At 42.9% G+C, this 18,514-nt stretch overlaps 1 protein-coding gene across 1 annotated transcript; it reads right to left on the bottom strand.

Annotated features, from left to right (window-relative positions):
* Positions 1–1,848: 1,848 nt before the first annotated feature.
* Positions 1,849–11,120, bottom strand: YWHAH (tyrosine 3-monooxygenase/tryptophan 5-monooxygenase activation protein eta). The gene is made up of 2 exons (XM_013367445.2): positions 10,695–11,120; positions 1,849–3,287 (listed from the first exon to the last, which is right to left on the bottom strand). The coding sequence occupies exons 1-2, from the start codon at positions 10,779–10,781 to the stop codon at positions 2,631–2,633; spliced, it is 744 nt and encodes a 247-aa protein (XP_013222899.1). The 5' UTR covers positions 10,782–11,120; the 3' UTR covers positions 1,849–2,630.
* Between the last annotated feature and the right edge of the window lie 7,394 nt (positions 11,121–18,514).

Genomic DNA, 18,514 nt, shown 5'->3' on the forward strand with positions numbered 1-18,514 from the left:
AGAGTGACCCTGTCTGTCAACACTTGGTTTATGAACTTCTAGCAAGGACAGAAATGCTGTCCAGGTTCCGAATAAGCAAGCGTCTTCTGATCTGTTGAAACTTACAGCTCTATCAGATTTATTCACTGAAATTTATACTGCTGTGGAGAAGGGAATCCACCCTTCCAGCAGAATGAAGTCAGTAAGTTATTTCAAAATAAATCATCATACTTTATGATACCCAGCAAGAATTTACTCAGATTAATGGCAAAACAGATAATCACAACAACCTGATTGGTATACTTTAGAAACTTTCCTACCAGAAATTATTAAAGCACCCAGGAACTGCACCCTTTGGTCCCCATTTTGGATCTTAGGCACTAGGTCAGTAGCTAATCTCAACTACCCAGTCCAGAGATGTCAGAGACCTGCTGAGCCACTAGCAGACTACATAATGCTCCCAGCTTGGTGACAAAGGATCTGCGCAAGACAGTAACTAAATGAGAAAGGACTCCTTAACTTTTGAATTAACAAAAAGATAGTGGTACTTCTATAAACAGGAAGATGATAAACCTAGAAATTGCCAGTGATACTCATTATTAACCAGACAGAGTATTTCAAGATAAAAATGCAGTCTCATTGCCAAGTTTTACCTTGGCCCCACAGGGGCGGGTAAAACAGATCTAAGGGGAAGGAAAGAGAAGCTGTAGGAATCTAGGAGACGGGAAAAGCCCAAATGGGTATCACTGGCCAGAAAACTCCTGCAAGGTTTACTTGCAAAAAGGGGAACTGAAAAACAGGGGCTTGTATCCTGTTCAATGAAACAGGAACAAAGAAGAAAAAGTGACTTCTAGAATAGGTTCTAGCAGACAGTAGTAATTTACAGTAAGCATACACTTCAAACTACCTTAGGAGGTCAAGCACCCCAAGATTATACAACAGTACAACACCAAGGATCTGTATTTTAATCTTTTTCAGATGTTCCATTAGTTTTTGAATGGTCACTAACTTTACTGATGTAATAAAGCTAGAATTATCTAAAGGAAAACAGAATACAAAATACACACAAATCTACCATTAAATATTCTAATCTCCCAGATACTTAAAAATAACTGGTGCATTGTTTGTAATATGTATAAGTAGTGGCTTTGGATATTCAGACCAGTAATACTTTTTTGTACAAATCAAAGAAAAATAGATTTAGATAAATGAGAACTTACATGATGTTTGAGCTAGCTCGGGTGCCAGTAGCAGTCTGGATACAGCAACACATAACAGCTAACTTTTCCTGCTTCTGTAACATGCCACTACAGAAGTACATACAGAGTAAATATACATATATGCTAACTGTTGGGAGAAAAAGAAAAAAACAAAATAAGCTTGGGGACTAGTCTTAGATTAGCTAAAATAGAAAGGCATTCTTTAGGAACAAATACTGCTTCTGTTTGAAGCAGGTAAATACAAATTAAAGTTACTGGGATTTTCATGTGTAAAGTGATTTGGTGGTTAGTATAAAGAAAAAAAAATAGGAGTCCAGTTGACAGAAGCAAATACAAGTCTCTACATTGGTATGACAAGTAATGTTCTCCACTTCCTGAGCAGAATTTGCATTGCACCTGCTCTACCAAGCAAATAACTACATATGCCTTTGGAAACTGCACTGTAACAAGGTGAGTGGTGTCACCTTCTAGATGGTTGTGTTTTGTGAGGGTTTTTTGTTTGTTTTTCTTCTTTTCAGCACACTGATGTTTTTTGTTTTGGAATGTGAGGCAATTTCTCATTAAACTTTTGATTCAATACATTTTAACCCACCAGTGGTGTGTTAGGTAACGCAGTCTCCACTCTGAACAAAAGACAGGACAGCTTACGTAGAGATAACATCCCCGAAGCAGCATTTTATTTTATTCATTTAATTCCAAAACATTTAATTTAGAAGTCTGGCATCTCAGTCATCCATCTTAACATGGGCTAATATTGACATAGTGTTGTCAGAATACACAGACAACAAAACAGCCAAAGAGTTTACAAAAAATAAATTCATGATTCTTCAAAACAACTGCAAAAGGCTACAAGTATCAAAACTCTCAGGTAGATGCACTGCATTAAAACAAACTGTGCACATAAGTTAGAGGCAAAAAAATAAATTGCTACTGAAACCTCACATTTCAAACAGTTTATTGTAAACTGATGAACAGGGCTGTCATTTCACATCAGCTTAACTCTTTCCATTGACTGAAAAAAATTTGGGGTGGCTAATTTACTTCGCATGCACAAAGTGTACTGCTCAACAGAACTGTCAGCTCATTTCAAATGGCAAAAATTATAACTGGAATCTAATTATCTTCAATCACTTTCCATCATTCTTTCCCGTATTTTCCAATCAACAGGCAAACTAAAAATACCTCATTTACTATGCAGCTTTCTGCATTGCTCAAATGCAACTAAGATAAATAGGGCCAATAAACCAACCAATCCATCAATGCCCATGAAGATTCATCTGAAACTGCTTCTTGATAAAGTGGACAGCAGATCTGAACAGCTGTACAATACAGATATGCTTAGCACTAGATATTTAGTGTGACGGTGGCAAGGAAATATTGGTGATGATGGGGATGGTGAAGTGGATGAAAGAGGAACTGGAGGAAAGCTTTCTAATTATTGCCCTCTCCTGCTTCTTCATCTTGCTGATCACTCGTCCAGAGAGTGAGGTTATCTCGAAGTAGCTGCATTATGAGAGTGGAGTCCTTGTAGGAATCCTCATTTAGTGTGTCCAGCTCTGCTATGGCATCATCAAAGGCTTGTTTGGCTAAAAGGCAGGCCTGCTCAGGAGCATTCTGGATTTCATAGTAGAACACTGAGAAGTTGAGTGCCAGCCCAAGCCTAATGGGGTGAGTGGGTTGCATGTGCTCTTTGCTGATTTCAAAAGCCTCTTTATAGGCAGCTTCTGAGGCTTCCACAACACTGTTCTTCTTCTCTCCAGCAGCAACTTCTGCCAAATAGCGGTAGTAATCCCCCTTCATTTTCAGATAGAAGACCTTGCTCTCATATTGGAAGTCATTGCAGTTCTTGATCAAGTATTTATCTAGGAGAGCCAACACATCGTTGCAGACTGTCTCAAGCTCCTTTTCTATCTTCTCCCTATAGGCTTTCACCTTCTCCAGCTTCTTCTCATTCCCATCTGCCATAGTCTTCTGCTCGATGCTGCTGATGACGCGCCAGGAAGATCGTCTAGCTCCGACTACATTCTTGTAGGCTACAGACAGCAGGTTTCTATCCTCATTTGAGAGAGGCTCATTCAGCTCAGTTACCTGAAAAATACAGACAAGGATCAAATTTAAAGGGTTTGTCTTAGACAAGAGAGTGAAAACTTCCTTCAATACTTCCATCAAGAAATGCAAGATTAAAAATTCCTTCTAGATCCCAAAATTCCTTCTAGACAGGAGTCAATTTGGAACACTGAAAGTTTAAAATTGTGTCTTCAGTCAAGGCTTAAAAGAATGAAACCCCCACAGTTCTGTTGTAATAGAACTGGTATTTAGAAGCCATTGCAAAGCACATTTACTGAATAAAAGTGAGTCAGCCTTGTGTAATGGAGAAGCATTCACATAAGGAAGGCTCAGTTTTTTTTAGGAAGTCTTTTTTATAATTATGCAGACTACACACTTAGCGATGAATTTAAATGTACCTAAAATACCGGTTTTATGAATCTGGAACACAGCACAGACACTGGAAACTGGTGGAGTTCTTGGATTTCCTCCCCCTGCCACTTTCTTTCATTCAACAGCAGACAGGGAAGTGCTGCAGTCATTATGATTAAGCTGTGCATAGTACAAATGGAATTAGCGTTTCATAGTATCTTTCAGACACTCAGTGAGCAATTATACAATGTAACACAAAAGTTACCCAGATGGCTGCTGACAAATTTCAGGGATAGGAGAGACATGGGACAGAGTACATAGAAATAGAACAGGAAATGAAGAAAAAAGCCATGATCATCTCCAAATTCTTACTACAAAAAGCTGAGATATGGGAAGGAAAATACTTCTAATACTGTATTTAGGTCTATTTGACTTACTATGTTAATTTAGGGAATAAAACCTATCAGACTTATAGTCACTTGAAGTTTTTTTACTTTTACAAACTTACAAACATGAAATTAAACTCTCAGGATCAAAAACGTAACTCCAGTACTTTAAGCATACGACATTAACTGCATTAAAATAAGTTACTAAAATTCTAAGGATATGTACCCTGGTGTAGAAGTAAACTTGTCCTTGCTCAGGCGCTGCTAAAATCATTAACTATTTCTTCAAAATTGTGTATATTTACACTGCTTGATAGGCATCAGAATGTTTGCAACCAAATCCTTACACACTACAAATAATTAAGTGACAAATATTTACACTATTCTCAGACTGCTGGTGTACTCAGTGAACCATCCCATAAACGTGAACCTTTCCAAGTCTAAAAATAATTTTATTAATTATAACTTAAAGTAAGAGAGAGCTTACTTTCAAGTTTAGGTTTCATTCTTAGCATATTCTAAGACAATTAGTTTTATCTCCAAATTGCCTTTTCCCCACAGCTCAGGAACCTGAACTCCCAAAAGACACTGCTCTGCCTGGCCTATTACAGTTACAGACAACCTACAGAGGGTGAAATGCACAGTCATCAACTCTAATGACATCTTCATTACCTTCTCCACAGCTTCCTCTACATCTCCCAACGATCCCTCCCTCAGCAATCTCTACTACAAACCAACTGTATCATCTTCTCTAGTAAAGATATTAACACCCTCAATAAGTAAAGCCTCAGCTAAGACCTTTTTATACCCTACAGTCTAACAGGACAGCACTTGCTTTTACAAAAATAATGAAATCCACCAAAGATTTATAATCACTTGGCCATTCCTGCACTGCTGGAGGACTTTGCTTGAAAGTCGATTGCAAGTTCTCAGACACAGTGGTTGATCTAAAGGAGTCAGTAATGTTTTGCTAAAACTTAAACATAATTTAACCACACAAATGAATCCCTCCTCCCCCACCTGTCTTAATTATCTTTACAACATATATATATAAAACAAACAAAAAAACCAAAAACAAACACACAAAAAAAGTGCTCAAATACTACTGAGCAATATTATCCACAAAAATAGAAACATAGTATGGAAAAGCACACAAGACACAAAAATAACTGAGAATGAGACTCAGTAGGACAGGACAATTGTAATGGAAATACCACCTCTTGGCTTTGCAGTGCAGACTCCATACGAAACAAATTCAAGTTACAAGACTGCAACCACAGCTCTCCTAATCCTTCACCTCACACATCAACACCTACATTTTTCCCCTTGGCTTCCTCTTACCACCTCTGTTCTTTACCCTCAGCGAACTGCCACCTTCATGTTCCTCCCTTTCCCTCTGCTTCAAACTAAATTTCCTGCTAAATGCTGGTATTTAAGGATATAAAACCCAAAAAAAAGATATATGCAGTCATCCTAAACCTTGTTATAATTATTTCTTCTACCTCCTTAAGGTGGTTTCTTAAACTTTCTAATTTAATCTTGTAGAGACCAGTGTCTTATGTGTATTCAAAACACCTAAATGTCCTGGGAAGCATAAAACATTTTTCAGCACTAAACGTTCATTTTTCACTATATAGCTGGTGTATTTACTTAAGGGGAGATAAATTAATCAGTTTTAAAATTTCATCCAGTTTGCCACAAGAGACAAAATACAACCTTACAGAGCCTTGAAAGAGTATTCCAGGGTTTTTTCTAGTTTATTGTCTCTCTTCTGGTGTTATTCATTTTTAATTGTAGAAAACACATCACAACACCTGCCCTGAAAAAGCTGATGTATATAAAGCCCACTTGCACAGGAGCCATTGCAACTGCAGATACATTCATATACAGCACAACAAAAAAAGCCATCTCAGGACTAACTGCACAACAGTTGTTTAAATGTGGAAAAAGAATGTTAACTTCTAAATCAAAACATCAAAGTATTTAAAAGATAAGATTAAGAGACTTAATTAAGAGACTATTCCAGATCATCACTAGACTGTTGTATAATTTAATTCCCAAGAATGACTTAAATTCACCTTGAAACCATTCCTTACAGGAAAAAATAACAGGAAAACTAATTCAACATGCTTATGACATGCTTTTAGATCTGTCAGAAGTATAAAGTCCGTCTCAAAACAACTGGGAGTTTTGGTAATGCATAAAGTCTTTTTAGACTACATACAAATAGAAATAAAAATCTGCTCTGCCAACTATGACTTTCAAAAATGTTTTCTAAACAATTAGTAACAAATTAAAAAAAAAAAACTGAAGTGTAAAATTCTGGAGAGTAGAAATAACGTTTGTCAACTACACATCCCTTTGTCAAGAACACACTTTCGTGTAATGGCCGTTAGGAGAAACAGAGATGAAAAGCCATTTGTAATAACTTCAAAGTAGTATTTACTTACTCAGGTGTTACACTACACTTTTCTTGTGCAAACACACCTCTCTCACACCCAATTTGGGGGCTATTTTCAGTCCTGAGCCAGATGATGCAATTGAACACCCAGGGTATGACTGACAGTCTGGGTTTTGTAACAAGAACAGTCTAAACCATTTTATTTCTATAATACTTACAGGTAACTCATCTGCTTTATCCCCACAAAGTTCTTTCAGTTTACTGGGGCAGGGAGAAAGGAGTATATGAAAGGAATCCTGAGTGTAACCCTGGAATTTCTAACTATAAATGCTGATGAGTGTGGCAGTACTGTATCAGCTCAGAAATTACTTGCGTGTGCACGATACCACACCGGCCACACCAAGCTGAAGGCTCCACAACCAGCAGCAGATCTACGATGCACTGCAGATTACCTAGTAAAATTTGAGCCAGGTCAATTGAATGTATGTGATTATACTTCTGGTTTGTTAGCCAAAGCATGTGAGTTAAAACCAGAGGCAGTTCTTACCAAGCTGCTGCAAAAACAACTGTACCTGAGCCAGTAAAGTCAGGTTTAATAATTAAAACTCCCCTGATACAAAGTTATGAAGTCCATAATTTTTTAACAAAGAGAAACCAGACCAATGAATTTAAACCAGATCAGTTTCTTGCATCATGTGGCTTCAGTATTTTATATCAAGCACTGGAAAAATCTATGGCTAAATTTACTGTATAAAAACCCAGTAAGGAAGTCATCACACAGCAGGGGAGGATATTGTTTACCATAAAGGCATCTCATTCTCCCCTCCTACACATACATACTGCATTAACCCAAAAGCAGACACTGATGTGAAGAAGTCAGTGATATAACACTAAAAATATGGAACAACCCAAACTCTTAAGTCCATTTATGTAAGAGATAAAGCCTATAAAGCCTAAAACTAGAAACTCAAGCTATTTTGCTTAGACTCTAGATCATATGAGGACTTAAATTTATTTCACCCTTAGTAGTATTTCACACATAAATAATTTTAAAATTATACATCTTGCATAACTCAGATTCATCTTACCAGTTTTAAAGTGTAAATGACTCTCTACCAGCTTTGTAGCTATACCAGAAAACAAAACATAAATTAATAGAGCTCCTGAGCACTACATATTAAGATTGATACTATAAGAAATACTAAGGGTTTATACAGCTAAAATGTTCAACCATTTCTGGAAGGATCTAAATACAAATCAAGCGAGAACATTTAACGCATTAATAGCAAATTTCTTCCCAGTGTGCTGAGAAGTATTTTTTTTACCTACCGTGGAGGGTTATTTCAAACAGTTGGAATCCTGAAGTAGCATTTAATGCAATGAGAATGCCACACCCCTTGGAAGAATGCCATGTAGTAGAGGCACACTTACATGCAATTGTATTTTCTATTAAAATAGTGTTAGCTTTAAAAAAGTAAACTGAATTCATTAATTCATAGCAGCAAACAAAGTGAAAGTTTCATTTTCTTCTCCTTTCTAAACATTATAAACAAAAAAAGCAGAATTCTTCCAAGAGAAAACAGCAAAAAAATTTGCATTGTTGAGCAGTAGTTTCCTTATTTAAGCTGCAACTGCTACTTCATCTGACTTTTCTTTAAAAGAAAGAACTGATACGACTGATAAATGTGTTCCTCCCGCTTTATCCTGACAGCTGAAATGGCAGTCTTGTAATATTTTTTTTATTCCTTCAGTGGCAGTCTCAAAAAAACCAAGCATATATGCTTTCCCTATAATAGTCCTTGTTGCTTTATGTTTTAGAGTAACTATCAAGCTGTTTGCCATATTGTGTCTTGTAAAAGCATGGTGATAGATATCTAGAACAAAAATTCATAATTCAGATTTCTATTTACACTGAAAGCATACTATTTTCACATAGTGCCTTTAAAAACCACCAGATATGCTATATTTGGATATTAAAAAAAAAAAAAAAAAGTTTTTTTTCAAATCAAGATATCCTGCATTGAGAACAAATATCAGAGTTAGAACACCGATTTCCTGTAGAAGTAAATCTAAGGTTTCTGGAGTGCGAGAAGATTATTTGAATATTATTCTATAGGGATAAAAAGTTCTCTAAAAAACTGTTATTTACAGTTACTGAAATGGAAAGAAATATTAACTGTGTGAGAACAGACAGCCCCATAACATTTCATAAGAGTTCACGCTCAGACCTAAAAAAATCAACTAACACTGGAATTACCATGTTGGAGTGAACACCTGTGAAAGCCAAGCAACCAAGAGGAGCTACATTATAGGCATGCAACAGTATATGGACAGCTTAAAATAAAGCCACTGTTGCCTTTTAAATTCAGCTTTACTTTTTGTATTTTTAAAGTATCTATAATGTAACATTTTATATAGGGACAAGACTTGGCTCACTTAGAAAGGGTTCTCAAGCTCCCAATTACAGTTCATCATTACACAATTTATTTGAGAGCAAAAGTGGCATTACAGATGATAACACCATGACTCAAGCCAAATTAAAACTGTATAGCAACTAGGACAATTTAAAAAGACAACTGGACATACACACTAGTTATGCATACTTATTTACATATTTCCTGTAGCATAGCAATTGTATTCTGTTCCACATATGTTCAGAGAGCCATCATACACTATCGTTCAGCTATCTTTGGAAGATTAAAAAAGTCATCTACTATATGCAGCTAGAAACACAGTCTTCTAGAGCAGCAGTAGATTTTAGCAGTTTCTCAGTTTCATCTTTTAGAATTAGCAACTGAAAGATTCAAAAGATAAAGAGAGCTGTCACTACTACATTACATGTATCAATAATTCTAGTGATACAATTAAAACACAGCTCAATGTTTAGTGCCTCTGATATTGAGATACTCAAGACGTATTGCTGCTTTAGAACTGGATTGGTCATAGTATTTATTATGACACAATGGCAAAAGTGAACAAGAGCAGCAAAATATGTCTTTTTACTGCCCTCATTTAAGGGCTGTGACACACATCACAGCACCTGAACAACACTAGATTGATAGATTCTTACAATAAAAATGTTAACTCCACTTGAAGTTGCTCATTCAAATTAAAAATGTCTTGTGTCTTTAAACAGCGGCACTCTCAAGGGAAACTTGACTCCTCTTGGGGTCTTTTGGTGCTCACAAAGGAGACAGATCAGCAAGAGTAAACCAGTTGTAATCAGACACAGTAAAGACACTTAAGCGTTTACATCACTCTTAAAATTCAGATTATAGGAATACTTTGTTTTTAAAAAAGGGACTAGACATTGTGAGTTTGATCATTCTGCAATTTTATTATGTATCAGTACAGACAGGTCAGTACAAGTAATTTTCATTGCTTGGTTCTGAAAGGAGCAGAGTTGCAACTGTAACTTAGTGTTTAAACACATGTCAGTATTCAACTGGGTAAAGAATGCACTGAGGATTTGTTACCCTACAAAGAAGAGGCAAAAAGGCAACGTTAAACCTTGGGAAACGCTCTCTGTGCACTGGGGAGCTTTATACCCGGATGCAACTACTATACCACGTTTGAGTCAGAGCACTCATGTTTGTGGGTGAGGCCTCGATTCGTGCCCTTTATCGCGAGGCAAAATAAACGTCTAGAAAAAGAAGGGGCTCCTCCTGCCGCGCGCAGTTTCCCCAGACACCCCCCGCCCAGCACCCCAATCTCCCCCTAGAAGGGGTGACGCCCCCCAAGGTCAGAGCCGCCATCCCCAGCGGGGGCGGTGCGCCGGGACGGACCCGTCTGGAGCTGGGGCAGAGGAACATCCCCCGCGCTCCCGCCGTGAGGAGAGGAGGGCGGCATTCAAACCGCTGCACTGCGCGCCGGATTGGCGGGGTGGGGGAGAGAGGCGAGAGGAGGGCATGGGGACAGCCACACCCCCGGGCAGGGACCGGGCTGCAAGGGCGTCGTTACGAGGGAATGAAGGAAATGAGGGAGGAAGAACATACATTTTAAAAGAAAAGGGGGGGTCCAGGTCCAGTTTGGACCGGCTACTGTTTGTCTCATCTCTCCTCGAGGCAGGTAGTACCGGCACCGAGGTGTCCCAGCGGGATGGGCTCCGCTTGCTCCCGCCCTCCTTTCTTCACCGCCACGGGTGGGTCCTGGCGTCTCGCATCCTCCCCGGGACCTAATTCCGCCTCGGACCAGCCCGGATTTCCTTTCCCTTCCTCCCCCGCCACTACCCACCCTACATACTCCTCCCCGGCTATGACCCACCGCCGCCACGCTACCAGCCCCACTCACCGACTTCATGGCCGAGGCCATGTCGTCGTATCTCTCCGCCTGCTCGGCCAGGCGGGCTCGCTGCAGCAGCTGCTCTCGGTCCCCCATAGCCGCTTCCGTGGTGGCTGCTGGGCTGGGCACTCTACGCCCCTCAGAGAGAGAGAAGAAGGGGAGGGCGGGGATCTGCGCCTCGGAACGCGCGGGTGGTGCGAGCGGGGAACCTCAACGGAGCCACCGCCGCCTCGGGCTCTCCGGACCGCCGGGCTCCCGCCGGGCTCCCCTCAGCCGCCGCTCACCCGCCGGGCGACGGTTGGCGCCTCGCGCTCACAGAGGCGGCAAAGCGGGCAAGCCGCGCGCTCGCTCCGTCCCCTGCAGGCTCGCGCCTCTCCGCCCGGCTCGGAGCCTCGCGCTGCTGCCGCCGCCTGCGCCTGCGCGCTAGGAAGGCAACGAGGGGGCGGAGCCGAGGGGACTGCAGGGGAGGGGAGGGGGCGCTGCTCCCCCGCGTTCTATTTCTAGGTGACGTCACTTGCTATAAATAGCTATCCCGGGGCGCCGGCCGGGGGAGGCGCATGCGCGCTGCGAGTGCTGCAGTTTATGCTGCAAAGGTGGAGGTGGGCGGTGGGCGCGGGCATTGCGGAGCCGGGCCGGGGCCGCCGCACCGCACCGCCCGCGCCCCCGCCACCGCCGGGAAAAGCCTCGGGCCGGGCTCGGCGCCCGCGCACCGCCTCGTCCCCCCCGCCTGCGCTCGGTGACACGGCGAGGAGCCGCCGCCACGGGCTCCGGCCGCGCCCGGCCCCGGGAAAGCGGCGGAGCGCGGCTGCTGCTCGGGCTGTGCTCGGTGTGGAGCGACGTGCCCGACCCTGCGCCATCACCGCTTTGTGCTGCCACGGCCTTCCCGCGCGGGCTTTGTCCCGCAGTGTTGACACGGCTGCGTGTCATTCCACTGAAATAAACGTATCTCGTACCCCAGCTGCTTCGAAACATTCCTCATTGTGGGGGTGGTGGGCACGGCCAATTCTGCTACCTTGCCTAAAGATGCAGCTAAATTCAATGTGTCTCGGCATTTTAATTTGTAAGAGTCGAGCTCTTAGTTCATAAATTGACTAAGTACCAGCCTTACATAAAAATCATCTCCAAGGAGAAGCACTGCACAACTGACACAACTGCGGCTGGCGGCTGCGGAAATGCCAGCATCCACATTACTCGTCTCTTACGATAGATCGTAGGTGAACTTCTTCTGTGCAATCCACAGCCAGCGTTTAAACATCATCGCAGCACTGTACGTACAGGGAGCTGCTGTACATCTGAGCGAGCACCGTGCTCGCCGTCAGAGCTGCTGCCCGCAGCACTGCAGCAGCTGCAGCTCACTATTCTCGCCCCAAGGAGAGGAGAGCGCGCGTCAGCACATGGCAGGGGCCAGGGACCCGGCGGGGCTCGCTCCCAACACGGTTCTCCCGCTATCCCCAGTACTCTGGCACTGTTGCAATCCAGTAAATCCCGTCCATTGTGCCAGCCAAAAGTTTCTAGCCTTAACTCTAACGTTGCTGCCTTCTGTGCATTAAGCTCTAATGTCATTTAAAATAAAAGCTGCAGTTAGTTTTAAAAGGAACTAGATAAATATTGATTTTTAAAGGACACAAATATTATAACAAATAATAATAAAAGGTAATTATATGTAATAAAGCATGAAAGATAAAAGCTGCATGTAGCAAGTTATAATCTGCTTGCCAGAACATTCAGGAAACAGCTCTTTGCAGTGCTGAGAAGCACCCAGTTGTACATACACACCAGCGAGCTGCACGGGGCCTTTTTCCTCACAGGATTTTATTGTCACTAAGAAAAGGCAGTGACATATAAATCCTTAACAGAATGGACCCCAACTATCAGTGTAATTCATTATCATAATCAATGCAAAAACTCGTATTGATTTTACCTAAGGATAACGTTTTATCTATGGACAGCAGAACACGTTCTTGAAGAGGTACGATTCAATGTAAAAAATACAGATTTTAATGCATCTAACACTTATGCGAGAATAGAGAGAGATGGGCTAATCTAGAAAGCCTAACACACTTCTCTGGTTTAGAAGCTTTGCTGTTATAATAACTCCTGAGTAGAGGTCGGTCTGCAAAGCGTTCCACTGGTGCTGGAAATGTGTAGGGTTTACCAAAAGCGTTCTCATTTTGTGCAGCAGTTTCAGACTCCCAAGGGAAACAGATTATGGAGTATTTTTAAAACCAGTTATTCACCCACTGAACCAGGCAATCTGCATTAATCTGCCAATTATATGTGGATATATCTACACATACACAAAAACATTCTCATTAAACGCTTTTGGTTTTCTTGATTGAAGCTTCTGTATAACGTCTATTCCTCAGTCTAAACCATCTCAAAAATTCTTAACCTTGAATCCACAAGGTGATAGGTAACCTCATTGCTCTAAAATCAGGTACATGTCTAAATCCAACAGTTGCAAGGAAAAGTGCTAAAATAAGGTAACCTTGTATGCAGCGTTTCTACAGTCTGACTGTAACCTAAAGAAAGTGAAGATATTGCATTTCACACACAAAAGGTCCGTGGGAGAGTACCTATATTCTCCAGTGCGTGCAGCACCTAGTGTTCTGGGTCTTCAGCCATAATAGTGGCTCCGCCGATCTACAGAGGTACAAATAAAAACAAATCAGAGCTCATGCAATGAGTTTTAATCTGCTACAAGATTTATAAACTGAGTTGTAACATTTTAAAAATAAAAATGGAAAGGAAATGGAAATGTCAGCAGACCTTTTACTAGAGTGCTGAATAGGGTGCAAAGCATGACCCGACCTGGCGAGCTCAGATGCCAGGCATCACACGCGAGGTTCCAAGCTCCGCGATTCCCGGCAAAGCGCAGAAATACTGCTCTCACGAGGCAGGACTCAGAGCTGTTGGCAAAGTGACCACACCCAGCAAGAATTTGTAGATGGAGAAACTTATGGTACTGAAAATTGCACCATGACCTAAGGCAATGGCTCCGCTCCACAGGCATATCTGATTATTGGACAGCACCGATGTTCCACAAATAGCTCCCTGCTGAAATGCTGTTCTCGTTCGCTGCTCGGCGGAGCACAGGGGCTCCGGGGACACCAAGGCAGTCTCAGAGGGCGTCACCCAGCGCTGATGTTCAGCTGAGGGGACAGAGCTACCAGGTATGCTGGTGAAGAGGAAACACGTGGAGGAAAATACCCCACGCTAATCCCAGCCTTTCCCCAGGGCAGGAAGTCTGCCCCTTGGGTTGCTCTGGAGCACGCAGCTTTTGCAGACTCACGGAACTAAAGCACTGGTACTAAAGTCCCTGCCACTAACACACGTCCTCCTCATCCCTGGAGCAAATGATCTTCCCTCTCTGCAGCAAGGAAATGTTTTATTTAGAGAACTGCTAAATGATGAAAATCTTAGGGACAAGACAATGAAAAACAGAGAGAGAACAGAAGCAACTACCAGTTGACAGGGTAGGTTAACCAGCTTCCGCATCACAGCAAAGGAAATAGAGATGAGTATGGCAGAGAAAGAAAGATGGAGAGTTTGTGGGCATCTGATCTTGGAAACACTGTGACTGGCACTGAAATGGGGCATGATGCCCAGCTAGTGCTGTGAGGACAGATTGTTTCACAGGCTTAGGACTGTCTATAATTTTTACTGTTAGAATCCTGGCAGCACATTTCCCCAATCAAGTGAGATAAGTGTGCATCAGGGAGGAAAAGTGTTGTAACCAATGACTAGATCAGAGCACGAGATAGGAGTGGGTGTAGCTGAAGTGTGATGATTCTTTCCCAAACCACAAGGGACTATAATTTCAATGATATATTTCTAGCAAAACCATATACCACAGCTTAACGAGCAACAGAACCCTCTAGGCTGTCACAGTGTGTGTGAAAATATTCTACTATTTGTCACATTTCAATTTTGTATTAATCTTGAATAACCTCACAGAATCTCCCTCATAACTCCAAGGTAAAACCTAGAATGAAGGGAGAGAGATGACATTGCTGGAGTGCTGCTCAGCAGCAGTGGGGTTCGCACTGTGCATTGTGGTGAAGTACATTGTGTATCTATATACCAACATAGGAAGATCCTTAAACAAAAGGGTAGTATTTTGACAAAGCCTGCAAAGCTCTTGCTCCCTCATGGGAAAGGTTAGGTCTGTATACTGAAACTTTTTGGGTATCACTGCAGTGTATTTAATACCCCTCAGCATTCACACACAATAGCCTTTTGCATGTTCAAAATCCTGTGCAGACATGAGCTGATAAATCCTTCGAACTCTCTGGCAAAACGTGCTGTTTTCAAGCACTTGCTCATTTCAGAGTCCAGTGAAGAATAAGCACTGTGTCTGAATAAAAGATTATGGCAGCGTTTTTACTTGCCAGAATGATTCAGGGATACGCACAGGAGGCTGTGAAGCATGCTCGGTTGTGGGAGTTTCTTTAAGCGGCAAGAACACAGTAGCTAATTGAAAGCAGCTTTAACTCTTCATGAGCAGCTTCAGACGACAGTGCTTGCTAGTCCTGTCCAGATACAAGAATGTGGTTTTATTCTTCATGCATTCTTAACGTAATCAAAGGAAAGTAACCAGAATTCAACAGTTCATACAGGAAAACATGAAAAATCCTGCTTATTAGTAGCTGTCACCAGAGCACCATATGGAATCCTACTAAATCCCAGGGTTTTCAGAGGTGCTGAATACTTGCAGCCTACAGGTAAGATCAGAATTTAGATGTCCAGCACTTCAGGAATCACCCTGAAGACACGTCGTGCTGGGCATACACAATTAGGAACTCAGCATCAGCAGCCACATCTAAAAAATAAGCCCAGATCTGTCCAAACAAATGAATTTTTACTGCTCCTCAAACTTTATCAAAGTGGATTAGTTTGACTTAGAACTGGATTAAATCTCACTAAAAATGATTGATCTGAAACAATGACCTTTCACTGTAGAACATGACATGAAAGACTTCGGGAATAAAACTAATGAAGTGCAAAGATACAATAAAATGCCTTTGCCAACATTTTCACAAGTGGCGTCTTCTTTTAGGTACCCTCCTTGAGCCACTGCGTGCTGTTATCCTTTGGAAATGAGGCCCCAAGCAAGCTGAGCCAAGCATCCAGAACAAGAGACTGTCTGAAAATATTGGCCTTGAAGCTGTATCTCCTGACATTTGCCCTGAGCACGTGTCCTTTCAGTAGCTGTGACAGCCAGCAGGAGCCATGGATGGGACTGAAAGCAGGGGAAGCTGCGGCTGGTGTCACTAATCCTCTCTAGCGCTGTGGTGGATCAGTTCAGAGAACCTTTTCACCAGCAGCTGACATGTAGGCCGCTTCTATAGCACACTTCTACCTTGGAACTAGTGATGGGCAACAGCTCAGTCCCTGACCTCGCCAGCCTTCAACCTGTGTGTCGAGCAGCCAAGAGAAAAGCTGCTTCTTAGCAGCAGTGCTGGGAAACACGGCTGCCTGCCTATTGGGAACGTGTCCTTCACCCCTCAGGGACACGTAAGGCACAGGCTCCTAAAAGTGCTCCTAGATTTCCATCCCCTTTCTGTGTTCCATTAACACATATAAGTACTGTTCTTGGGGCCCTTATATGCATTTTAAGATAAAAATAGATTTGTTTTTTCTATCTAGGGCAAGCTCCTTCCTTTGACAGGCCATGCCGTGTTGAGGAGGAGGAACGACAACAGCAGGTACAGCACATTCAGCTCAGGGCAGGTCAGCCAAGGGCTCACAGTGCTTCTAATTACAGCTCCAAGGAAAGACAACATAAACACACCCAGAGCTTGGTACATATGGTTGGACAGGAAAAACAGAACATGACGCGGATGCACATCACACCCAGGAAATGAGAACAAGGTGAGATGCACTGAACAATTCAAATGCTAGCCCAGTATATCAAGAATTCCTATGCTGTCCTTCAAAGCCTAACTGCACCCTGCAGCACAGGCAGAGAAGACCAAATGCTGAGCATCACTGGCATTCAGCGGAGATCCACTCGATCACTTCCGCTGCTGCAGCCCAGCTGCCCTGGCCCACGATGAGGAGGCAGCAGCTGCGCTGAACTCGGCTCAGCTACCTGGAACTCAGCGTGGTCAGCGCCTGGGAGATCAGCTGCAGGCACAGCTTGCAAATTCTTGTCCAAATGCAATGAGCTCCTCCAAAGTGTTCTGTGCAAATCCAATATCCAGGTGGTGCGGGGCAAAGATGCCAGTGGGCCAGAATATACTGTACTTCAGCCTCTTGAATTCACATCTCTTACGGAGAAATACTATCAATTTGCTGGATTTCACATATCAAGCTTTGAATCACTGAACATAAATTTCCAGAAAAGTAGTAAGTTATTTCACCTGGGAAATGACCTAGAAAATTCAATTGTACTCCAGAGAACAGCTGTGCCCAATTTGGAAATGAAATTCATTAAGTGAAGTGTTAGAGAAAAAGCTTTAATGCTGCTTTAACTGCAAAGCCTTTTTCACATTTCAGTTTGGAAAAGGGACTTGTTGTTCTAGCGCTCCTTAGGAATCCTGGTGAATCGAGCCTCTTTAATTAAGAAGTCAAAACAACTGTGTTCTTGAACTATTTTTAAAAGCTTGCAAGCCCTCAGGGCACTGGTATTGTTAAGATGGCAGAACAAAGGTCAGTTATCTCCAAAACCAAAATACCTGCATTCCCTAACATGGGTTGTTTTCTTAGAAAATAATCTATTTAATTTTGAATGACAGGTACCTCGAATTTCTATACAGGAGGAGTAGTGTCAATCTGATCCCTTGCAGGGAATGGCACTATGTATTTGGAAGGAACTGCAAACATGTCTCACTGACAGAGGAGCATCATTCCTCTGTACTCCAACACATCAATCTTCAGCAGCAGGGAAATGCAACCAGCCTGGCTTTCATCCACACGTATTATGTACCGTTGACGAGGTAAATCATAGTAATCACAGTGACATGTCATATCATTAGAGATGAGAAATAAAATACCTTATTTGGGGTCTCAACAAAAAAAATCTATCAATATCCAGTGTGAATTTCCTATCAGGCTGCTGCTGCCTGAAAGCTGTTTCACCAGCTGGCGCAGAGCAGTGTCTTGTTTTCTTTCCACCACAGGCCGCAGATGAGACGCAGCTCTTGCCCACAATACAAACGCCTCCTAAGTGTGTTTTAGGGGGGCTCGGCCGCCGGCAGCAGCGGCAGCAGCGCAGTGCGGGCTGGGGCCGCCCCCTCTACCTGACCCGCTCCTCTCCCGCTCTCCCCGGGCTCCCTCCTCACCCCGCGCGCCCGCTCCGCTGTTGCTATGGCTCGGCGGGAGGCGGCAGCCAATCACCGGCCAGGAAGGATATATTTGTCGCTGTTGCTACCTGCGCGGTGGCGCGGCGGGCCAATGGAGAGGAAGCAGGAAGGCGGCGCGCGGCGCCATGGCGGCCGGAACAGCGCGTCGCCTCCGGGAGCCGAGCGCTCCGGTAGCAGCGGAGGAGAGTGCGGGTTAGACGGGGAGCGGGTCTGTCAGGACCGGGAGAACGCGGCCCTCACAGGTTTCGGGGGGTCTACGGTCGGCCAGCACCTTTTTCTCTGTGTGTGCGTGTTTGGATTCACACAAGGCCCCCTTGAAGGAAATAAACATGTAACCCCAGCAAGCAGCACTGTTTTAAACACAAAACCTCTCACAACAAAATGGCATTCCACCAAAATAAAGGAAATAGCGGGTCTCAACACACACAACTGTACCCAGGGTAGCTGGTGCTAGTGTTTTAATATAACTAAATACCCTGTGTGAATAATTACACCTTTACCTTGAAAAATAAACGCTGGAGA

The sequence above is a fragment of the Columba livia genome, chromosome 17 (genome assembly GCF_036013475.1).
Source record: "Columba livia isolate bColLiv1 breed racing homer chromosome 17, bColLiv1.pat.W.v2, whole genome shotgun sequence".
NCBI classification, from domain to species: Eukaryota; Metazoa; Chordata; class Aves; order Columbiformes; family Columbidae; genus Columba; species Columba livia.